Here is a 23,937-nt window from a genome sequence, read left to right as displayed (position 1 = left end):
AGCTCTCCTTTTCCTCTCAGAGTGACTGACACCTTTGTCATCTTTAATCCTTCAATTTCCTGCTGAGATTTTACTTTTCGCTTCCAAACACTTTGAGTCTTATTTTCTGGAGGCTGGGGAGTTTTGCACATGTACAGATCTTCATACAAACCTCAAAGGTTTGGGTGGTTTAAATAGGGATTTACCTAGAAAAATACAACTCCAGTATTTTCTTTCTTACAGTTTGTATTTCTCACCTGATTTTATTTCTCATATCCAAACTGATGCCTTAAGGAGCGTGTGGGTTCTTCTGGCCAAAGGATACACAGAGTAATGGCAAATGGAATAAAAAATTGTCATTTAATTGCATCTGATTGTTTTCTGGCCTTATATAGATATTAAATGATTCAGTGTCTGTAAAGTGCTTGTTTAGTTATTGTCCAGTTTCTTTGGAAATGCTTTTGTATGAGGCCAGTGAGGGTTTTATTTGTGAACTAACCAAATGCAGGGTGTAATCTCCTCTTTAAATCCATTGTTGTCCTTGTCATTAGGGAAGACAAACCCCTTCTTGTGGCATTTTAATAAAATTAATCACAAACCAAAACTCTGAGGCTTCTTGGTGCAATGTTTATCCCTGGCTTGCAGGTAAAACATTTAAAACAACATTTTTTCTGCAGAAATTTTACACTTTTCCTTTCCTACAGGCTGATTTGGGGAATAGGAGAGCAGTTCCATGTCCTGGGAGTGGTTGGAAACATGGAGTTGTTTAGGCTGGAAAAGACCTCTGCATTTACCATCAATTTTAATTTAAACCTTCGTTAAGAATTTATTCAAGTATAATTTCTGTACATAACCCCTATTTAACCTTATCAATAACTGCCCTGGGCCTGTCACTGTCAGCCCAGCACAAGGATGAACATTGGTCCCTAAGTTAAGGCAATAGGATTGTCCGGGATTACAGCACTGCTATTTTAAGGGATTGAATTTGATCTCAATTATTTCAAAAGCAACTGATTCTCTACTCCTGATTCCAAGAAGAAATGGCCACGGCAGCCTGTGCTTCCTGGGACATCACCCACCACCTCCTGGGTCCCTTGGGAACATCCCAACCTTCCCCTGTTCTTCCACTCTGACACAACGCTTGTGTCCCAGGCATCTCCGGAGGAAAATGCTCCATGAAAAGAGGCTCTTGGCAGTAAAATGAGGCCTGGATGAGTTTCCAGTTTGGGAGATAAAGAATCATGAGAAGCTTCTCCTCACCTTGTTATTGTTTTATAATCCAATTGTGCTTCCCCTGTTAACAGTGAGAAGGGGAGGAAAAAACCAAATAAACATGGAAAGGCCCAATTGGATCCTTGTGGAAGTGGCATCCCTGTGCCAGTTATGTTCATTGGCCCCTCCAGAGGGCTTTTGGGGAAAGTCACGTGGGGTTTAATGCAGGAAAAGCTCTTTCCCAACCTGCTACCAAGGCCTTTGAACATCACCTTCACCAATTGCTCTTGAGCCAGGGGTGGATCCCAAGTTAAGCTGCCAGGACCTCATGTCCCCAGCCCCTGTGCTCCCTCCTTGGATGTTGCCTTCACTAGTGAAACAAGTTCCATGCAAAATCCTGGCCTCCCTCCTCCAGTGCCATCTGCTCCTCTGTCCTTATCCCCTCCCTCCACCCCTGATCCTCTTTATGGCCTCTTCTGACTGATCCCAACGTCCCCCAGCAAATCCGGGTGAATCGCCACGCTTGGGTGGGAGTGGGTTCATCTCCCTCTGTTCCTGTGGTGTCCTGTGTGGGGCAGTTGTCCCTGTCCCCATTGCCTTGCCCTGCATGTGGCACTGGAGGGACCAGCAGCACTGAGGCCTCACCTGGCTCCTCAGTGGGAAATTCGCAACAAAACCCTTTTGCATCTTGTGGGAATGGTTCAGACTGGATCTGTCAGAAATGAGACAGGATTTTATATCTATTTAACACTGTGCCAACCCCTCACCATGGTTCCAGCAGGAGCAGGATGGGAACAGGGTGAGATGGAATGGGCAGGGATCACTCTGGAACATGGGGAGCACTCTGAAGAATGGGGACCAGTCCAATGCACAGGGACCACTCTGGAGCACAGGGACACTCTAGCCCCTTACTGGGCACCAGAGACACTGGGCAGGATCCACTGTATGGACAAACACAGCATCCAAGGGACAAACCCTTGCCCGTCCTTTCTGTGCTGGACATTTCCCTGCCCGGACACACAAACAATCCCTTTGTGCAGGACACAAACAAGGGCAGGTTCCTGGCAGGACACAAAGAATGGATTCAGTATCAGGATCAGCTGAGCGATGCGCATGATGGGGCCTGTTTGCCACCAGTCCCAGCAGCCCCTGGCCCCCAGTGGCCACCGCTCCAGACCAGGGCCTTGCCCACCTGTGTTTTCCCAAGAGGAAACCAGGAAGGCTGAGTGGGAGATGGACCAGAGGGCACATACACCCGCAATGGCTCCATGGGAGGTGTGTCAGCACTTCCCAGCCCATCCTGGCACAGCCAGTGGCATCAGCAGGCCCCCTGCTCTGGCCACCAGACCCCCAGGTCTGGCACAGCTCTGCGACACATTGTCTGCGTGCTTCTGTGGGCACCCACGGCACAGAGAATGCCAGGCCCTTGGCACAGGGAACGTCAGGCCCTCAGCAAGGGGAATGTGCGGCACTCAGCTGAGGGATGTGCCATCCCACCAGCCCTGGAGCTGCTGGCCCACTCGGCGTTGTTCCCGTGCTGTCCGCGAGGAACAGGCAGCCTTCCATGGTTCCCAGTGGGAATCAGGCTCAGGGGAGTGGGTGCTGACCCCTCTGGGGCCGAGGCTTCAGCCCCATGCTGGTGGTACTGACCCAACACAAGCCAGCCCCATGCTGGGGTTCAGCCCCATGTAGGGGTCACAGACCCCATGGAGGGGGGCCCACTCAATGTTTCAAGCCCCACAGTGGGAGGGGTTACAGACCCCTTAAAGGGGGGGTCTCAGGCCCCATAAGAGGGGTTACCGACCGCATACAGAGGTCTCAAGCCCCTCAGCAGGGTCTCAGACTCCTCACCGGGGTCACGGACTCCATACAAGGGGTCTCAGGCCGCATACAGGGGGTCAAAGACCCCTCACGGAGGAGCCTCAGACCCCACCCCGGGTGTTCGATACCGGAGATGGGGGTCCTGGTCCCGCGCGCCCCTCCCCGCCGCCAGGAGACGCGCTGCTCCCCCCGCCCCGCGCACGCGCGATGGCGCCCGGGGGAGCGGGGCCGGGGCCGGCCCTGCGCCGCCATTGGCCCCTCCCGGAGCGGCCGCGTGCGCCCGCCAAAGCGTTCCGGGCGGGAACGGGGGCGGTGGCGCGTTCCGGGTGGCGCGTTCCGTTCCGCTTGTCCCCCCCGGGAGCGGCCTCGGCGGCGGCGACGGCGGCAGGAGGGCCCGGGGGCCGCTCCGGGCCGGGCCGCGCCGGGCCGCCCATGGAGCCTTTCGCAGGTAACGGCGGATCCCCGCTTGGCCTTGGGAAAGTTTTGGCGGGGCCAGGCCTTGGGGCGGCGGCGGCGGCGCCCGCGGGGTCATGGGGCGGTCTCGGGGGGCCGTGGCGGCGGGTCCTGGTGTCGGTCTCGAGGTGCGGATCCCGGGATCTGTCCCGAGGCCAGTCGCGGAGGTCGTCCCGGACTACGGGGGTGGGTACCGGGCTGCGGGTTCCGCCTCAGTCCGGGGGGCGGCGGGGCCGGGGCCGGGAGGGCTCCCCCGCGCCGCGGCCGGTCCTGGGCCGCTCCTCACCCGTTCCCGGTGCGGAGCTCCTCGGGCTATCCCGCCGCTGGAGCCAGCGCCGGGTGGGGCCTTACCCCCACTGTTCGGGGCTCCCCGGGAGGCGGTGACCTCGGGGGCCGAGGAGTGACGTTTTTCCTGGTCCCGGCGATTTGGGGCCAAATAATTGTTCTCCGGGTACTTGTTTTCCCCTGGGAGCGCCGGGATATCGCGGCGTGTACCCGGTCCAGGCTGGGGTCGCACGCGGGGTCCCTTGCCAGGCAGGGGGAGAGCCGTGAGCGGCCTCCGGGGCCGGGCTCGGGTCCGTCGGCAGCGAGACACGAGCTCAGAAACAACCCTGGAGTTTGCTAGTCCCAGTCGATGAGGAAAGGGAGTCCCTCGTCTGACTGATTCCTGGCTGCCTCGCCGGTCTCCGTGTTGTCGCTGTGGGCGAGAAGCAGCTCCCGGCCCCAGCCCCGGACCATGCCCTGCTCCAGGGAAACTGCTCCGAGGCCTTGGGAGTCACTCATGTTAACGGGACGGAGCTTCCCGGGAGCTGGGTTGGATCCCAGTGCACTGGGAATGCTGCGGGGCCCCTCGGCTTTCCTGCCTGTGAAATGAATACACGGGATGGTTCCGAGGCAGAAGTCGGGACTCTCCGGGTTCATAAAGGCCTTGTTCACTGAAGTCATGCAGCTAGAAAAGACAGACTTCCAGCTGGGATTCTCCGCACCGAATCACTGACACCATTGGGTTTTATCTTCCTGACCCAGCATGTGTAGATGCTGGGTAGTTTTTTGGGAAATGGGATGTTTAAGCTACTTGGAGATGGTTTTGTGCTAAAGAGAGAACCTTCTGGACGGGAGACAGTGTGGCCACTTGTGGATGCAGTGTTTGATGTGTCTGAAGGGGTGTCTGTCAGGATACACAGCTGGGAAGATCCTGGATATGGATCCCGGTAGCCCCCGTGTGTGGTTCAGGTGTGAGACCCTTGTCAGCCCTTGGTGTGGGTGGGAGCATCCAAATCGCACTGGGATGGAGCATGGCAGGGGAAGAGGAACCGTGTGCCAAAATTACTTAAAATTCAGAACTCTGCTCTTCCTGGTGCCTTAGCATGAGCTGATTTGGTTTTCTGCCGTAATATATTGTGTTTGTGGTGAATTCGTGCCACTCAGTGCCGGGATGTGGCTCTACTATCCGGGAGAGAGTGCTGTGATATGCTCTGGCCCTCAGTCAGTGCATCAGCTTTCACAGTCCTGGTTGCATCTTAAACTCATCCCTACAAATGACTGAAAATGGATCTTCCTTGTGGGAGGAGCACTGGATTGAAACATTCTGGGGAGAAAATGTGTGGAATCAGTGATGAAGCTGCCGTGGCCTCAATTGCAGAGGGGCCACTTGGAGCATCCCCCGGGATACAGACAAGAACAGCATGTGCTGTGCCCAGTTCTCCCAGAGAACCAGGGATCAGGCTGGAAATAGTCACGGCCTGGTTTAAGGAGAACTTGGCTCAGAGGGAATTTCATTGGCGCAGACACCAAGAGAGCCAGGTTTATTGTCGGTGCTTCATTAGAGAATCCTTTAATTTTGGGGGCCAGAGGAATTGATAACTAGGAGCAATAATGATCATGGAATAGAGGCTGGATTTGATGGAGCTGCTGCATTTGTGTTGGAGACTTTTTCAGCTTTTATCTGTTTTAGAGTTGTCATCCTGGTGGCTTCTTCAGCTCAAGGTTTAGGATGACCTAGGTGTTGGGAGGAGTCTAGCTGTGTCTGGAGCACTAGGAAGCAGTTGGAGCTCTGGAAAATGGGATAAAGCTGTTTTTTTAAGCATTGAAGCCTTATAAAAATGGGGTGATTTCTGTAACTGTCACTTCACTCCTGCTCCAACTCCTGAGCACCAGTGTGGTTTTAGGAACTCCTTTTCCCTGCTGGAAAAGCTCATTTGCAGGGATCATATGCTTTTTTTTTTGAATTGTGCTAAAACTCTGCCAGAGGTTCCAGAACCTGTGGTTCCCAGAATGGTAAATTTTGGAGAGCTGCTTGTACAGAGCATGAGGTGTGACCACAGAGCCACATCCAGCACAGCCATGGCTGCCTGTCCCATCTGTTCCCAGACATCCCTGTTCTTCCCTCTTGGACTGGCTTCCTTCTGCACTCACAGCATCCCTCCTCTGAGCTGAGGGGCTGAGGAGCTCCAAGGGTGTCCTGCACCATCAGTTTTATCAGGAATGATTGATTTTTGGTGATGATGATGATGAACTGGGTTGATTCCCATCCTGGAAGAGGCAGGAGCTGCATGGTCTGTGTCCTGTCCGGCACTTCTGGATGAAGCTTAGTGACCGCGGCACAGGTGTCAGGTCAGGACGAGTGCTGTTAATCCTGGCACAGCGTGTGGCTGTTCCGGCGGCGTTAGGTAACCTGCTGGGCCAGGACAGGGATGTGGGATGGGTTGGAGGCAGCCCCCACTCTTCTGGGGAGCAGGAGGAAGCCAGACTCTCTTGGAGCTCATGGAGAAACTAATTTTTCTCATCCTTGCTCTGATAGGGCTCAGGTTGGAGCTGCTCTCATGTCCCACCTGTGGGTTCCAGCATGGCCTTTCCCCTTGGGAACCCCCTGCTTAGCCCTGAGTGCTGCCAAATTCCAGGGTCTTGAAGGATTTGGGGTTTAGGTGTTTGATACGTCCTTGTTTACCACTCTGCTCCTGCAGCTCTCCAATGGTTGGAGCAAAACATCCATGTGGGTCTGGCAGGATTAAATTTTCCGTGGAGTTGAGCACCTCCTGCCTCACCTGCAGGTCTCTGAAGGCTCTGGGGGTCTGGCCTGGGGTTCCCTATGTCCCTGTGGGGACTTGCTGTGGTGGAGTGGCTGGGCCAGGAGCAGAACCCTGGGAGTGCAGTCCTGGCTCCCAGCTTGGTTCCTGCCCTCAGCAAAACATCTCGTGGCAGATCCGGGGGAGAGACGTCAGAGTTTGCTGCTCCTAAAATATTTCTGGAAGTACCTTTATAAACATGCTGGAGCCACTGGTTGTGGCTGACCTTGGGTCAGGATTTCGCCCTTACAAAGAGATTTATTTCCTGTTTCTGCAGCATTTTCAGCATGATTGAAATCTAACAAAATAAGGGAATTAAAGCCTCGTAAATTCCAGTCTGGAACTTTGAATGGATCCAGTGTTGCTGCTTCACAGTTGGTTCTGGTGAAATGCTTCAGTTCAGTGTTCCTGACGGTTTATTTCCCCCCAGGATGGAGCTGAGAGACACTGAGCTCTTAGACTTTGTGTCCTCTTGAATTCCTCCCTCAGTTTCCCAATTTCCATGATGATTTTGGGGCAGGGAGTGCAGTCCTGCCTGCAGAGGGCCAGGATGCTCCTGGTGAGTCCCTTCCGAAACCTGGCATGTGACCATTGGAGTTGCCCAGAGAGAGACCGTAGGCAGTGGGAGAGAGGAGGGTCTGGGGGGTTTTATGACTTTCCCCTTAGTTTGGATGGACATTTGATGTTAAAGCTTTGAATTCCCGTTAGGAAGGATTTGCAGGCTGCCAGGATTGACTAAACCCAGCTTTGCCCCATTCCCCAAGGCGGAACTGGGCATATTCCTGCTGCCTGGAAGGCTGAAGGTCGGTGTTAGTGTTGGGCGGATTTGTTGGCATGTTGGGATGGAGCTTTCACATGGTTCCCATGAGTGTGTGACCATGGAATGCTGTTTGCATGAAGCTCCAGCTCTTCTGGTTCGAGCAAGATGCTACTCCAGCATGGCTGATCGCTCCTCACTTCCATCAGGAACGTTGCTGTGCTCAGGCCCTGTGCAAGTGCAGGAAGATATTTGTTAAACATTTGCTGAAAAACCTGCTGGTGTGTCCTGCAAAGAGCTGTTGGGATCGCTGGGATCACAGGAGCAACTGGGCTTAGTCCTAAATACATGTTTTCTGCATATTTCTGGCTGGAATGTGCCAGGAGCACTCATTTTGGATTACACCCAGCCATGCTCTATCCCTGTGCTCTCCGGAGGGCTTTGGTGTGTGCTCAGCACCTGATCCATTGCTGGGGGATGGATTTGAAGTTGTGGATCTCCTGGGGCTTGGATTTCCTCCCTGGGCTTGTATTTCTGACCTGTTCTGGAAGGAGGGAAGAGGAGAGAGCATTTCCCTTCCACTGGGAAAGGAAATAATCAATAACTCTGGGGTGGGGACATTTCTTTGTCTGATCCCGTGATAAATCTTCAACAATCTGTCACCACCTCATCGGATGCAGGTTTTCCATCTGTGTTTTTCCTGGCGTTTCTGTGCGCGCGGGAGTTCAGAATGCCGTGGATGGGGGTCTGGGATGTGCTGCTCATTCCCTCCCCAAACCTCCACTGCATGTGCTGAGTTTTCATTTTCATTGGAATTCCACACCCACCTGAAGGAAATGTTACCCGTTATCACAGCCAGTTTCATCCTGGAACTATTCCTTGTTCCTGCAGCTCTTGCCAGGGATTAGAGGATCCAAACGTGCAGCTCCTAATTAAGGATGTTCCCTAAATTGGTGGAGCAAGAGCAGGAATCACTGCCAAATCCTGCTCCCGGAATGCGCTGGGTTTTGGCATTGCATCTTCTTACACAGGTCCCGGATTGCTCCAGTGGTGAAGGAATACGGAGGAGCTTTTCTGGAAGCAGAAAGTTAATGATGACACGATTGTGGGAGTGGGAATGGTGTTTCTCCAGCAAAGCCAAGAAATTCCAGATTAAAAACTGGATGTATCAGTTACTCCTGGGGGGTTGTGTGCTGTTAGGTAATTTCACCCATGTTTAGGGATAATCTTGTAAAAAAGCAATTTAAGGCACCAGGGGTGTTTTGCCCATCTGCAGGGATAATCCTGAAAAAGAGACTTTTTTTTGCCAGGCACCAGGAAAACAAACAGGTTTGTTCATATTCCACACAATCCTGAAATTTCCTCTTTTACGCCCAATACACCAGCACCTCCCTCTCCCAGCCTTCCCAGTTTTTTTCCCTTTCCGTCCAAGTTTTTAGCTTGGGATAAATTGTTTTCCCATTCTTTTCTGTTCCGTGATGGCAGAGTTTTTATCCCAGCATTTAAATGCGAAGCACCAAATTGTAATGGAGCACTTTGCTGATCCAGACTCCCACGGATGAGGCTGCTCTCCCTTTCTCTCTCTGCCCCAAGGAATGCGGAAAATCAGGATTTGGAGGCATGGCAGGAGCACACGCCTTCCGCAGACGCAGAATCTGACAAAATCCAGATTTACGGAATAGATATTTGGTTTTGTCTCCTGCTGGGAAGGAGCTGTCGTGTCGAAGGAGCCTGGGAAGGGGTTCTGGAGTGGGAAGGGGCTCTGTCTGGACATTGATTTTGCCTGCAAGAGCAATTGGGTTTTTTTGTTTTGTTTGGGTTTGTTTTTTTTGTCTGGAAAGGGCTTTTTAAAATGTGTTTTTCTTAGGACACATTTCCTAATTCTAGCATTTGGTCCTTGCTTCCCTTTCCCTGGCTCACAGCTGGGGCGCTCAGAGTGGGATGGGGCAGGGATTTGCTCCCCATAAATGTACAAGAGAAACTTTCTGCTTTCACACTGCTCCCAAATATTCATTTATTGTGTCATTTATTACGTCCCACTTGGCTCATTCCCGACCTGGCCATGCGATCCATGCGTGCTGTTGATGTAATTCCCAGATTGATGCCGAGGAGCCAATCCAGTGCCACTGACTCCATCCGGCCTCGGCTATGGACATCGTCCTGTCGGATTTTGTTCGCTCAACAGGGGCAGAGCCGGGGCTGGCCAGAGACCTCCTCGAAGGTATAGAAAACTGGGAATAGTGATGGAAATGCCCGGGGTGACTGATAAGCTGGGAGGAAAACAGGTTGGAAGAGGGTCAGGGACCTAGGATCCAGAGCCACAGCGCTGGGATAGGAAAATCCTGCCCTGGGGACATTCTGCCTCAGTTTTCCCTTGTACATCCATCGGGTGATGGATTGTAAACATTGGGAAGGAGGAAGCAGCAGCCAGAAATGTGGATTCTCTTTTTCCATCCTCTCTGTTGGCTGCCACAAGTAGCAGAACTGAAGGATTTTTTCTTTATATCAACAGTGCCTTAAAAAAATTAAGGATTTTTCCCTTTTAGCAGCAATACCTTAAAAAAATGAAAGGTTTTTTCCTTTTTAGCAGCAATGCCTTCAAAAACATTAGGATTTTAATTTTTACCAATGGTACTGCCTCCCAAGGTGAGGGATCATTTGCAATCATGTTTAGTGGAGGCTGCAGGTGATCCCTTTCTTTCTGTACTCCCACTGATGGGAAGGGTGGAGGAGGAAGGACCCTAGCTCAGTTCTGGGGCTGTGAAGGTACTCATGGGATTGCATTTGGGTTCGTGTTGGCTAAGGGGTTGAGTCAATCCTGGGAATGCCGGATGATAGAGAAACCGTGTGTGTGGAATTATCCCAGCTGGAATTAGAGTGCCAGACTCCACTGGCTGAATTTCTCTCCATCATTGCTTGTTTGTATCATTCAGCTCATTTTCGTTGTTGCCTGAACCCAGGACTAGCTGCTGCTCCTGCAGCATCCGCACCAGCTCCCAGCTGGGATTCCTGGCAGGAATGAGTTCAAAGCTCTGAAATTTGCCAGAATCCAAGTCTTTGGGCAATTTTCTCCACCTTGGCTCGACAGCATCAATCTGTAGTTTTCTCTTCCTCTTCAAACTCCCAGTATTTGCAGGTTTCAGGGCTTCACCCCAGAATTTTGGGAGCTCAGCGTCACCCTGGAAGAATTTGGCAGCGTTGTGGGTTTGGGTGTGTCTGCTGCAGTTTCTGTGCTGTGTGAGGGTGACCAGCGCTGCTCCCTTCCCATCCAGGCAAAAACTGGGACCTGAGCGCGGCGCTGAGTGACTTTGAGCAGCTCCGACAGGTGCATGCCGGGAACCTCCCGCATTCCTTCAACGAGGGCCACAGGGCTCGGCCCCCAGAGCGGGAGGTGGTGCGGCCAGGGAGGCCCCCACTGCAGCGCCAGGATGATATTGTGCAAGGTCAGTGTCCGAGAGCCAGAGGGATGTGTCAAATTTTCTCCTGTGCCAGGGTGATTTGGCTGCTCACCGCCAGAACCACGGCAGTTTGGTGGTGGCTGCTCTGGGATTTGCTGCTCCTGCCCTACTTTGCTTTTTTCTCTTCCTCTTTCCCCCAGAGAAGCGCCTGTCCCGAGGCATCTCCCACGCCAGCTCCACTATCGTCTCCCTGGCCCGTTCCCATGTCTCCAGCAATGGCAGCAGCAGTGAACACCTGTTGGAGACGCCCATCTGCACCTTCCAGCTGCCTGACCTCACCGTTTACTCTGATGATTTCCGCAGCTTCATCGAGCGGGATCTCATTGAGCAGTCCATGCTGGTAGCACTGGAGCAGGCTGGTGAGTGCTGGGTCCATTCTGGTGGCATATCTCATGGGCAGCTGGGGCGAGTCACCCATGGGATATCACAGGATATCACATGGATACATATCCAACAGGGAATAGTTCCATTATTTTTATGGCCTGGTGCAAGGGATGGCTAGGAGCCGTTTCCCTTCACCCATGGACACCAAGTGTAAATAACCCAGGGCTGTTAATCACTGCACAGCTGAGAGGGAAAACACCCCAAAACTGGCATTGTCTCACCCCTGGAGTATCCCAATGCTCCATCCTGCCAGTGCCATGGAGAGACAGGGAAAAGGGAATTCCTATGTAACATGTCCTGCTGACAAATCCTGCACTGATTACAGACCCTGGAGGTCAATGCTGCTGCTCCAGTGCCTGCTGGGTGTCTGCAGAGGAATCTTCTGCTTTGCTTTCCATCAGGTTCCTGAAATGCTACTGGGGGATCTGTAAAGGAGGTTGAGCCAGGGAATGAGGGGGACATCCGTGCTGGCAGGGAAAAACCTCATTTCTGGCACCAGGGAGGTTCCCATGGGCAGGGGCAGGATGCCATGAGGAGTCTTAGGAGGGTTTACACCCCCCATTGTTTCTGTGGTGCTGCACACACCAGAAAACAGGTTATCTTTAGGGATAGTGGAAACTCTGAAGGCCCAACTTTTCCTTCTCCTGCTCAGGAGTTGCTGTAAGAAATATTCTCATGTTTTGGGAATGAGCACTTGATCCCAGCGATCCCATTACATGGTGATGCCATGCAGTGACAGCAGAGCTGCCAGCTTTGGTGCAGATAAACTCCAGATCCCCTCCCAGTGGACCCAGGGGTTGGGATCCTGTGTGTCAACACAAATGGGGTGCGGGGCTGGGGCTGGCCGAGTGCTTCATCTGTGGGGACACTTCCAGGTATGCTGGGATGCTGTTAACACTGTTAATGGGAAGGCATTTAGAAATTTAGAGTTTTAGAAAATGACTTTCAGAGACTTGAGTGTCTGTGGGTTGTTATAAACAAGTGTTTTGTCCGTAACAAAGGGCTGTAGTGCAGCTATGAAATATTCCAAGCTGGATTTCAAGTAGGGTGCTGTGATCTACAGAGACTCCCATTATTAATTTAGCACACACCATCCTTAGGGGATTAAAGAAATACTTCATAGCCCAATAAATGTTCAGATCCTCTTCCCTGTGTATTCAGAGGTCCTGTTACACCATTGTGGCAGAGTAAGTGCTTTCAAAGTGGCTGTAAACTTCAATGAGATCCTCTGGGAATGCTTTCAGTATGCTCAGAGTATGGAAAGTCTTGGTGGAGCTGAAACCTCGTTCCTCAATGGAGCCGTGGCGTCCTTTGGCACAAACCCTTGTGGATCAGGAATCAGGCCTTGCCCTGAGTTGGGAAGCTGCTGAGTGGGTTTGCTGATGGGACACAGGGAGGAGCAGTCCATGGTGCCTCACAGGAAAAAATCAGGAAGAACTGAAAGATCTAGTCCTTCAGCTGCACCAGAGGGGAAACCCCCGTTCGTCTCTGGGTGCCACACAGGGCAGCAAAGGGTGTCAGTGTCCCTGTCCATGTTGGATCCCTTGCGTAGGCCGAGGGAGCACAACACCGAGGGAGCAGATCCCTGGGACGCTCCCTGTGTCAGGAAGCGAGAGTGGATTCCCAGTAGCCTTAGGGGTGCTATTTGTGGTTTGGATGAGGCAATGCTCCCTTTGGGCTGGGTGGAGCCATCATTTCCTTCCCATTGCTGTGACCTGTTCAGGTGGCTCCTGCTGGAAGATACTATGGGATTTCCCCCAAACACCCTGTGGGGACAAACAGGTGTCCTGTGGGGTAACATAGGGTCATGGTGCTGGATGCAGAGGGAGCCTCTGGATGCTGATGGACTTCCCCTGTGTGCAGAAGATCTGTTTCCACCATGGCTGTTCTGGGAAGATCCCTCATGCTCTTGAATCCTGTTGACTTCCCTGCAGAGCTCTCAGGGCTGGCTCTTAAGAGCCACACACAGAGAAATGTGTTGTTTTCATTGCTTCTGGGCAGCCTCTTGGCCTTTCCGCCACCTTGACAGGAGCAAAACACTGGGAGGAGGGTTGGGCGTGCAGTTCCTTTGGATACAACTTCTCTTGCGTAACTGGAGTCAGTGCAAACACTCAGGCACAGAAATACCTCTCCAAGGTGTGTCCCCTCAGATCTGACTTGGGCAGAGGTTGCATAACCTCTGCAGCACCAACCAGAGATGCAGACTTCATGGAAAAGAGCATCAAATCCTGCAGGAATGAGGGAAAATGGATAAAAAGGAGCTCTCGGTGCTGCCCCTAGCAGCATTAGGTGTGGGACAGCTCCTGTGAGGCGCTGTATTCGCTCCCCTGGCCCTGGGCCACTTGGCCAGGCTCCCGAGTCTACTGTGCCAGGAGCTATGCTGAGGGAACAGCCAGCTTTTCCGTGTGGAGCCATTGTCCCCAGGCTCAGTGCGGAACGCTTCCAGCTCTGGCGGGTCCCTTTCCTGGCATCGGAGACAGGAATGACCTGCGTATGTCACACTGAGCCTTGTGGTTTTGTGTTTTCTAGTGTTTGGGGGTGTTTAAACCCCTGTTTTCTGCATTTAGTTCTTCTCCAGCTGTTCTCTCTGAGGTTGTACAAAGCATTTCCAGCAATCCTGTGTCTGTGTACTGGGATCTCTGGCAGGGATCATGCTCCAGAAGAAGAAGAGGCTCCTTGGAATCGCTGGGAAAGGGCTGGTTTCCTGCAGGAGCAATTTAAATACAACTTGTTGGAAGCCTGAACAGCCTCGATCAGCCAAAAACCTGCCTGCTGCACAGGATCCAAAATCTACTGGAAAATATGGCAGCCAAGGAGGGATGGTGAGGGCAGGGCCAGACATGGACGGAGGTAGTTCAGAGTCCTGATCCAGCCCAGCTTCACTCCCTTAGGAAGGGCTGAACCTCCAGCCACACTGGGCTCACTGGGCATTTTTTCCTGCCTTCTATTTTTAGCTGCTCTTGAATCACCACAATGACCCAAAACTCCCAGTCTAAAGTGCTGTCAGTTTGTGTTTGCAGCGGGAAAGCTGCTGGGATCAGCAGAAATCCTGGAGTATTCTGCATAAAAACCAGTGAGCAGGGAAACCCGGCCACGAGAGAGTTGAAACTGGAAGGATTTGGTTCCAAGAAGCAGCAAGAGGCTGGTTCTCCCTGGAGAAGTTGTTTGGGCGGAGTTGTTTTTGGCTCTTGGAGGCATTTTCAGCCTGATGGGCTTTGGGGAGGGAAATAAGGGGTGTGGGGGAAAAACAGATAAAGGAGAACTAGTCTGTGTGGAAGTCCTGGCTCCTATTTGTGTGGAATTCTGATTTGTGTGACCCCGAGTTTAACCCAGTCTTTTCCTGGCATCCCCAGGGAGTTTTGCAGCTCCAGTCTCCTCTTTTTGTTGCTTTGCCCCTGTCCTGACTCCTACTCCTCAGTCCTGGGATGGGTCTGTACCTTCCTATCTGTCCTGGTGCTCCCCTGCTTGTTCATCTGGTTTTTGTCCTCAGCCGTGGTTTTGGAAGGGCTGAGCTCCCCAGTGTCTCCCAGTCCCATGCTGTGCCATGGTTTCATGCCCTCTCAAATTTCCCCAGGGCGCCTGAACTGGTGGGTGACGGTGGATCCGAGCTGCCAACGGCTGCTGCCCCTGGCCACCACTGGTGATGGGAATTGCCTCCTCCACGCTGCCTCCCTGGGTAAGGCTTGGCTTAATCCCCAGGGAAACAGCCAACCAGCCACTGTGCAAGAGCCCAGGATCCCCCTTTGGGATCAGGACCCATCCATTTTGGTGGGAAACCAGGATGCTACTGCTCCTCCCAGCTGCAGCAGTGTTGGTGTGCAAGAGCAGTCACAGTACTTGGGCTCTGTGCAAGTGGGATGGCTTGAAGGGAAGGGACTGCCAGCAGCTTGTATCCTTCTCAAATCCCTCTCCCTGTCCCTCTGGCAAGTTTCCCTGGATTCCTGAAGGAAATGTGGGATAATGGAGCAGCCCCTTCCCTCCTCTGGCGTATTTGTGCAGGGACCTCAGTGGGTCAGGGAGTGACACCAGACCCTCCAGACCTTCCACTCCGTTCCTTCTCCCTGCAGGTATGTGGGGCTTCCATGACCGGGATCTCGTGCTCCGGAAATCTCTCTACACCCTAATGGACAAGGGAGCGGAGCGGGAAGCGCTGAGGCGGAGATGGCGCTGGCAGCAGACGCAGCAGAACAAGGAGGTGGGAGCCAACTGAAAGTTGGTTTGGGCCCTCTTTGCCAGGGGGAACGTCCTGGGAAAACATCCTGTGGGTTTGGGAGGTGCTTCCTTTTGGGTCTGGAATTTTGGGCAGCTCCCTGCTGTGCCCTTTGACTATGCTGTGGTAAGGGATGTCCTGCAGTCAGAACTGCAGCAAACTGCGAGGGGCTTAGGACAGGTGACGGGACAGGGGAATGGGTTTAAATTGAGAAGGGAGGTTTGGATGAATATTGAGGACATGGTGCAGAATATGTTGATTATTTTTGTATAAATCCATAGAGAAAAGTTGTGCTATGGGTATAAACCCATGCTGGAGCAACTGGAAGAGGTTTACTTGGGGGATTTTGGGTTCTTTTTGCCATTTTTCAGTCTGGTCTGGTTTACACGGAGGAGGAGTGGCAGAAGGAGTGGAACGAGCTGATCAAATTGGCGTCCAGCGAGCCCCGTGTACACTACGGCACCAATGGCAGCGGCTGCAGCGGGTATGGAGCAAAGAACGCATCCAGGTGTAAAACAGGGAATGTCTTCCCTCAAGGCAGGGCAGGGGGTCTGTGTTGGTCTGTCCCGTTGGGGTTTCAGGGGAAGGACAAAGGATCCCAAAGAAACACGAGGCACACGGAGCATGCCAGAAAAGTATTTCGGTGCTGCATGGCCTCTTTTGTGGGGTAGCACATGGATTGAGGAGGGAATGAATCTTTTCCTTGTGTTTTCCCATGTTGCTGGCTCTGAAATGAGAGAATAACCCAGAGCTGAGAGTTTCTGCCATCTCACTTCTGTTTCAAGGGCACTTCCCTGCCACGGCTGCCCCAGCTCCTTAGATAAGGGACTCCCATCAATGCCAGGCAGCAGCTGGGTGTTCCCTGGGCACAAACCCTTGTCTTGGAGGAGGACATCTTGGGTATCCACACCTAAACCCTCAAATTAGTGCTGAGATCAGTCTTAGTGCTGTCCACCCACGTCTATGTGGCTGCCTGTGAAACCTCCTCTTGGTGTTACAAAGCAAATGATTATATCCAAAGGATGACATTCAACTTCTCCGTTCCCCAAGGGTGGAGAGCTCAGAGGAGCCGGTGTATGAGAGCCTGGAGGAGTTCCACGTCTTCGTCCTGGCCCACGTGCTGAAGAGACCCATTGTGGTGGTCGCAGACACGATGCTGCGGGACTCAGGCGGCGAAGGTGAGACCTGCCCTCTCTTTCCAAAGCCTCTCTGACCTGTCCACCTTTCCTTTCTACCCTGTGTTTTCCCAGGGGCTCTTTGCCCCCAAGGCTAGACCTGAAAGTGGGAGCAGCACAGGAAAATTGACCTGCTACAGGTGAACCCACAGAAGGGCCAGGGCTGGGCTCGGCTCCCAGCCTGATTTCTGCTGCTTTAAGAGCATCAACACGAGTTTTTTCTTTTTTCTACCTCTTTCGCCCCACCCCCCACACATCTAGAGATGGGAAATTCCGTTCCTTGGGTGGCGGATTTTCCACCATCAGCTTCAATTTCCTGTCAGAGAAAGTTAATCAATTTCCATCGTTCTGTGGGCAAAGTTTGTCTTGTGAGGGAGTGAAGAGGAGGGCTTTTTATAGAAAATACGAGTTCAGTCTGCATTCTACATCCTCCTGATGTAAAATAAACATCTATTTTGGGTTGTGGTTTTGTTTAATGTCCCTTGAGATGACAGGTAATTGCAGGTGAGCCCTCGACTGAGGCAAGTGGCTTATTCTAGAGCAGTTGTAGAACAAACAACTCTGAACTCTTGAACCTGTGATCAGAATTAACCGCCCTCATTTCTTCCCAGCTTTTGCCCCAATTCCCTTTGGAGGGATCTATCTGCCCCTGGAAGTCCCAGCCAGCAAATGCCATCGGTCTCCGTTGGTTCTGGCTTATGATCAAGCCCATTTTTCTGCCCTGGTCTCCATGGAGCAGAAGGAAAACACAAAGGATCAAGGTGGGTGATGAGATTCAGGTGAATAAAGCACTGAGGAGGAGGACTTGGGAGTGCTGGAGGGGGAAAAGCTGGCCAGGACCCATCAACATGCACTGGCAGCCCAGAAGACCTACAGTGTCCTGACCTTGGAGCCCTTCCAGTGCCTAAAGAGGCTCCAAGAGCTGGAGAGAGACTTGGGACAAAGGCCTGGAATGACAAGGGGAAATGGCTTCCCACTGACACAGGGCAGGCTTAGATGGGATACTGTGAAAAAATTCTTCCCTATGAGGGTCACGAGGCATTCCATGGTCCTCTGACGATTCTATGATCCCAAGCACTGGCAGTCACTGGGATTTGCTGTGAGGCCATTCCCATCAGAAGTGACAATGTTCCTGGTGGGTCCTTGGAGTTGGCTGCAAGTGTGGAGTATTTGTCCTTTTGGGCTGTAAACGTGACATTTCTATTCTGGGGCAGCTGTGATCCCCCTGACGGACTCTGAGCACAAGCTGCTCCCCGTGCACTTCGCCGTGGATCCCGGGAAGGAGTGGCAATGGGGAAAGGACGACAGTGACAATGTCAAACTGGCCAGGTTGGTGATCTGCAGGTGATCCAGGGTGAGGCTCCACTGGGGGTCTGGGTGATCTGCAGAGCAGAGAGGTCACAGATGAAGGGGTCATCCTGACTGCAGCTGGGATCTCTTATGCTGGATGAAAGTTGTGTACACAGTAAATAGGTAATGCGCAAGATCCTGGAGCTCTGGGCTGGTATCTCAGATACCAGGAGCAGTGGAGGAGCTTCAGTCACAGTAGCCCAAAAAAGGTGTATTTTTCCATTTCCAACACACATTTTCCATTTCCAACACACCAAATCCCTGTGTCATGAGTCCCTGGAGTGGGGAGGGTGGTGGCCACCAGACCACGCTTGGTTTGGGTGAGGCTTTGGACAGGTGTTACCATGGCTTGGTCCCAGCGGTTCCTGTGGCTGAGGCAGAAGCATTTTGATTGTGACACTGAGGAATCTGATTTCTCCCTTTGGGTTTTCGTTGAGAAGTTTGGAAAGCTGCATAATTGTCCCTTTTGTGCCATTGGACCTGCTGTAGGAAACCACCGATTTAAACACATAACACAGGGAATAATATAAATATGGGGGGAAATGCATAACACAGGGATTAATGTAAATATGGGGGGAGATATTTCCAGGTGGGAAATGAAAATGGCTCTAACTTGTGGTTTTGCCCCACTCCGATGCCAGCGTGACGCTGTCGCTGGAGGCCAAACTGCACCTGCTGCACAGCTACATGAATGTCCGATGGATCACATTGCCTTGTGACATGCAGGTAAAGGGACCAGGGGGATCTTCTTTACCCATGAATTATTTAACCGTCCTCTCTGCAGCGAAGCTGGTGTGGGGCCTCACCTGGGGGCTCTGCCTCATGTGGCGTTCTGTGTCTGCAGGAATTGTGCCTGATTCTGCTCAGAGAGCAGGGAAGTGACTCAGTTTTGTGACTGGGCACCTTTTCCCTAGAGCTTTCCATGCCCATTTTCAGTTTTCACATGACCCAGAAGCCCCCATGCCCCTTGGGGATGCCCTGGGCTCCAAACAAATGGGAGTTACTGGTTTACGGCCACCTCGAGACAAGTCTCACCCTTCTCTTTCCTGGCTTTGCCCCTAAAACCTTGAGCAAGTGGAGGTGCCATAGAATCACAGAACAGAATCATAAAATCGTGGAATATCTCAGGTTGGAAGGGTGCCACAGGAATATTTAGGGATGTGCAGGATGCACCGGGGATGCGTCCCTCTGAGTGTGTCCTGATGCTGTCCCCTCCATGTTCCAAGCAATGCCACCTCCTTTGCTTCACCTTCCACCTGAAAATCTTTACCTGAGGAGTTTCTACGCTTTGATATTTGTCTTTCCTTCCTCCTCAGGCACCTCTGGCTCAGCCAGAATCCCCCACGGCCTCGGCAGGCGATGATGCTCGCTCGGCAGCGGAGTCAGGCGAGTCGGACAAGGAATCGGTGTGCAGCAGCTCTGCCAGCAATGGGGGCACCAGGGCAGGCAAGGACAGGGAGAAACCAAAGAAGGAGCGAGAGAAGGAAAAGGATAAAAAACGGGCAGACTCAGTGGCCAACAAGCTGGGAAGCTTTGGGAAGACTCTGGGCAGCAAACTAAAAAAGAACATGGGAGGTCTGATGCACAGCAAAGCCGTGAAGGGCAGCATGAGCAACGGGCAGGGAGACACCCTGGAGAAGAAGAAGAAAGGATCCCTGAAGGCACGGAAAGGCAGCAAAGAGGAATGTTCCCCAGGAGACTTGGCAGTTCCTACAGAGAAAACATGTGCAGGTAAAGCAGCCCCAGAGAAGCCGTCAGATCCCTACAAGTACAGCAGCGACGTGCGGCTGAGCCTGAGCATCCTGCGTGCGGCCATGCAGGGCGAGCGCAAGTTCATCTTTGCTGGCCACCTCAAGACCAGCACCCGGCACCAGTTCCAGGAGGAGATGATCCAGAGGTACCTCCTGGATGCCGAAGAGCGTTTTCTGGCCGAGCAGAGGCAGAAGGAGGCAGAGAAGAAGGCACTGGGCAGCGCTGCCCCAGCCAAGAGGCTAGAAGGGGAGGCAGGTGCCCAGCGGAGCGAAGAGGTGATGGCGAGCCCCGTGTTCTCCCAGCCACCCCCCACCTATTCCCCCCAGCCCCTGGAGCCAGCCCTGGGTGCTAAAATAGCCGCTTTTCCTGCTGGCTATTCTGGCGTTTTCACCTTCCCCAGGCCCTCCGTGGGCAGTGCCGAGGGGCTGCACCCTCCCGGGTGCCCTGAGGGCCGGCGGCAGCTGGCAGGGGGCCCCTGTGGGAGCCTCCCCCCCTATGCCACCTTGCCCCGGCACCACCAGGGCCGGCTTGGCCCCTGCCCCCCTGGCCCTGCCCACCTGGGCCGGTTCTCCCCCACGGACATGGACATCCAACCTTCCTTCCCTTCGGAGTGCGAGGGCTCCAGCTGCCTCCCCCCGCATAGCAACGGCTGCCGGGAATTCCTCGAGCAGGACAAGGGAGGAACAGTGGATAAAATGAGAAGCCAAGCCCTCTACAACATCCAGCAGACCAAGTGCAAACAGCCCAACTGCAGCTTTTATGGACACCCAGAGACTGGGAATTTCTGTTCCTGCTGTTACAAAGAGGAGCTGCGGCGCAGGGAGCGGGATGCGCTGGTGCACAGGTTCTGATGCTCCCCCTGCGTGGATCCAGACCCATGGAACATGGGGAATGCAATAATAGAGATCTATTTTGGTTTTACACCCACCCATGCTCCCCTCCCACTCTGTGTGAGGTGGGAGAAGGCGTTTGGCCAGGTGGGCTGGGGAATGGCATGAGGCTGGTGGGACGGAGGGGATGCAGGAGGCAGAGGGGGGCAGACCAGCCCCTGCTTTCCCCGAGCCCCTGCAAGGGAAGAGGAGGATTCCCAGGGGTGCCTGGGGACAGTGGGGGCTGCTCGGGTCGGAGCACAGGGTGAGCGGGGAGAATTCCTCACAAACTCAATAAACCAGACCAAAGCTTTGGGAGCGGGCAGGGGGAGCAGCTCCCACCACGTCCTTCCCGCTGCCCCGACCACCTGGGACGGAGCAAACCCGCCCCATTTTGAGCATCACAAAACTTTTAATGGAGGTTTTTAACACTGGGTTTATTCTGTATTTCTTCTTGCTGGTACTGAGCGATGCCACATTGGAGTTGGACATGGGTGAGATGGGGTGGGTTGGACTCCCCCTGCCCAGTCCTGAATGGCTCCGAACACCAGGACAGGCTCAGGGCTCTGTCCCACCCCTCATCGACCAACGAGCTCAACTCTGGTTTTAAAATGTTGTTTTTAAACTCTGAGGCGGAGGGAGCCAGGGGGCTCCCAGCACTCGAGGGATTGGAGGTTTCTCTTCCTGTGTGGAACCCCCAGCCCACAGGAGGGCTGAGGTGAGATCCTGGGCCAGCATCTCCTGCCAGGAATTCCCAGTGGCATGGGGCAAATCTCCCAGGAATACCCACTGGAAAGAGGCCCCAGAGCACTCCCAGTCCCAGGGTGGAGCCAGGGGGTCACAGCCCCATGTAACTCCTACTTGAGCACAGCTACTCTGTACTACCTCTGATCCTGATTAACTTGGCTCCGTTGTGCTGAGCCACCAACTGACCTTTAGGCTGCGAAATTAATCCATATTTTTGATAACAGGGCTAAAAAGCAGAACAGTAAGGTAAAATGCTCCCGTGACTAATGTCCCGCGCCATTCCTGACTGCATCCCAGCCCCCTGGCTCCCAGGGTGGGATTCACTTTAGCACTGCGATGTTTGCACAGAATTCCTTGGGTTTTTTGGTAACTGCAGCTCCCAAATGGGGCCTGATCCTGCACGGAGTGAGGTGCAGCATTTCCTATCACATGGAAATAAAACAGGAGTTGTATCCTTCAGCCCGAGCTTTACAACATTCCCTGTTTTTTATTTTGAGGTTGATTTTCCAGAAGGCACCAAACTATGCAACCCCTTCCTGCTCATGGCCATTCTCAGAAGGGATGAGGGCCTAGGCAGAGGAGCTCGAAGTGTGCTGAGCTCGGGGGATCACCCGACGCCTTACTCTTGGCCCTAAAAATCTTTACTTAGACCTAAAATCCCCCGAATTAAGGCCTTTCCTACACCTAAATGCCCCAAATTAAGCCCTTTCCTACTGGGATCCCAACACTTTTGAGTTCAGCCAGCAATGCTCCTTGTCCACACATTTTCAAGTCCAAATTCCAAATGCCCCAGGGATGGTTTGACTCCGGTGTAAGTAATTTTCCCTGGTTTTATAAAATTTCCAAGCATGGCTGAAGCTGTGGGAAGGAGGGGGGGGGTGTGTGACACCCCCTCCAGCTGGCCCCACTTACCTCAGAACAAATTCCACATTTCTCCCTCAAACTGCAGGAATTCCAATGGACTTTAACCCCGGGGCAGGGACATGCAGCGCTGGTTAAGTGCCACAGGCTCTGCCCCTACTTGGTTCACCCCAGATTTTAAGCTGAAATGGTTAAAACCCAACCCAAACCCTTCACTATTTGTGGGCACTTGGTTTAAATTCCAGTTTTTAATGTTTATTTTTCCCAAAATGAGAACAGCAGCTTTATTTTGGGGTTGGGAATATCTCCAGGCTGTGCCAGAAGCACTGGGAGCAGGGATGCCCCATGACAGGGGAGGGAAGGCGGGAAGTGATGCTTCACCACTTGTTCCTCGGGTTTTGGGGGAATTTTCTCCCTGGTTTGATTAGCTCCATCCCAGTTGATGCTCAACTTGGATGGGGATGGGAAGCCCCCAGACCTGCTTACTGGTTTGGTGGGTTGTGGGGGAAAGGAGAGGGAGAAGGCGGAAAACCTGGAGGAAAAGCACCAAACTTGCCCCCAGGAGGGATTTTTCCATGGGGATGGGGACTGGGAGGCTGCGGTGTGACCCCAAGGTCAAACTAAGTGCACTTACTGGTGTGGTTGGAATTCAAATTGCTGCCATCGGATCCTGGTGAAGGAAAACTTTGTCTTTCAGCATGTGTAAAACCCATTAATGAGATTTGATTTGATTTGATTTGATTTTATTAAATGAGATTTGCCTTTGCCATTTCCCGGCCCGTTGGCGGGGGAGGCTGAGGCAGCTTTGGGTCTCACTAATGTGATGCCGAGTGACCTGAATTAATTCTGCAGTGGTTTATTCACCAAAAAAACCCCAAAAAAACAACCAAACCCAAAAAACCAACCTTTTTTTCTTTTAATTAATTCCATATTAATGGGTGATATTTGGCCTCCTGGTGAACAGGGCTGGAGCGTTGCATCCAGCTGTACCCATGGCCTCATTGTGGCACCACAGACTCATTGACAATAAAAACCTTCAGCTGATGCACTTGAGGCTCCTTCATCCCCTCACCCCAAGGGCTCTGGGGGTCCCTAATTCCCTCCTGGGGCTGCTTCTCATCTTCTCTATCCAAATATTGGGATTTCAGGGTTTTTTTCTCCACTAAGGAGAACAGTGCCCTCTCTCCGGGAGAGTGGGTAAGTTTCCCTTCTATTCTTTCTATTCCATTTATTTTGTGATTCCATTTTGGTACTAATTCTTGGCTTTCATTTAAAAAGGAACCCCTCAACCACTTTTCCCACCTTGTTCCTTTCCATCCTCTCAGGTCTTGGAGCCTTTTCCACAGCTGCATCCCAAGGCCACCCCAAGAGGGGTGCTCCCTTTAGTACCCGAGTATCAGGACAAAATGAGGGGTAAAATCCAGCATGGGTCATAATGGATGCTGAAGCTTTAAATGAAAGAGGAAAAGAGGTTTGGGGCTGGTCGGAGATGAATTGCGGAAGGTGGGACTCCAGGAGCGGTTTCCCGTGGGATTTCTGTCATTGGTATTTTTTGTCCTGGCTCCCAGTGTTTTTCCGTCTTCCTGGCATTGTAAGTGGCCACTCCATGCCCAGCGCCACGTCTCTGCCGTATGATTTTCTTCCAGGATCTTTCCTCCTGCCATGGCCCAGACTGACCCTGTCCTGGCTTGGAGCAGCTCCATGCTCAAAGCCTCCAGGAAATTCCTCTCATCTGCCAAGTGCCAGAGCCAAAAGCTTATCCAAGCCCCTGAGAACCTCTGCCAGGTAATTCTCCTGCAGGAGGAAAATTGGGGTGCACGAGCTGAAGTTCCCAAAGCTGGGGC

The 23,937-nt window shown here is 52.8% G+C and overlaps 1 protein-coding gene across 3 annotated transcripts; it reads left to right on the top strand.

Moving 5' to 3' along the window:
- Positions 1–3,203: 3,203 nt before the first annotated feature.
- On the top strand, positions 3,204–23,141 carry OTUD7B (OTU deubiquitinase 7B). Of its 3 annotated transcripts, none has more exons than XM_085082257.1 (12): positions 3,320–3,460; positions 9,385–9,508; positions 10,560–10,730; positions 10,886–11,104; positions 14,704–14,805; positions 15,197–15,324; positions 15,711–15,823; positions 16,390–16,517; positions 17,126–17,275; positions 17,729–17,843; positions 18,506–18,590; positions 19,181–23,141. In XM_085082257.1, the coding sequence occupies exons 2-12, from the start codon at positions 9,436–9,438 to the stop codon at positions 20,465–20,467; spliced, it is 2,571 nt and encodes an 856-aa protein (XP_084938383.1). In that variant the 5' UTR covers positions 3,320–3,460; positions 9,385–9,435; the 3' UTR covers positions 20,468–23,141. The 3 variants fall into 3 exon arrangements, with proteins under 3 accessions (XP_084938382.1, XP_084938383.1, XP_084938384.1); XM_085082258.1 differs by lacking the exon at positions 3,320–3,460 and adding an exon at positions 3,549–3,651; XM_085082256.1 differs by lacking the exon at positions 9,385–9,508 and having other exon boundaries at positions 3,204–3,460.
- Positions 23,142–23,937: the final 796 nt, after the last annotated feature.

This window comes from Lichenostomus cassidix, chromosome 25, assembly GCF_008360975.1.
Source record: "Lichenostomus cassidix isolate B80296 chromosome 25, HeHo_3.0, whole genome shotgun sequence".
In the NCBI taxonomy this organism is placed as follows: Eukaryota; Metazoa; Chordata; class Aves; order Passeriformes; family Meliphagidae; genus Lichenostomus; species Lichenostomus cassidix.
The sequence above is the reverse complement of the archived record's forward strand: the minus strand, read 5'-3'. Positions and strand labels throughout refer to the sequence as shown.

Coding starts and splice junctions, on each gene's coding strand:
- OTUD7B (XM_085082256.1), top strand. CDS start 3,220: ATGGCGCCCGGGGGAGCGGGGCCGGGGCCGGCCCTGCGCCGCCATTGG. Junction 14,806..15,196: donor CCTCCACGCTGCCTCCCTGG/GTAAGGCTTGGC, acceptor TTCTCCCTGCAG/GTATGTGGGGCTTCCATGAC. Junction 17,276..17,728: donor GGAAAACACAAAGGATCAAG/GTGGGTGATGAG, acceptor ATTCTGGGGCAG/CTGTGATCCCCCTGACGGAC.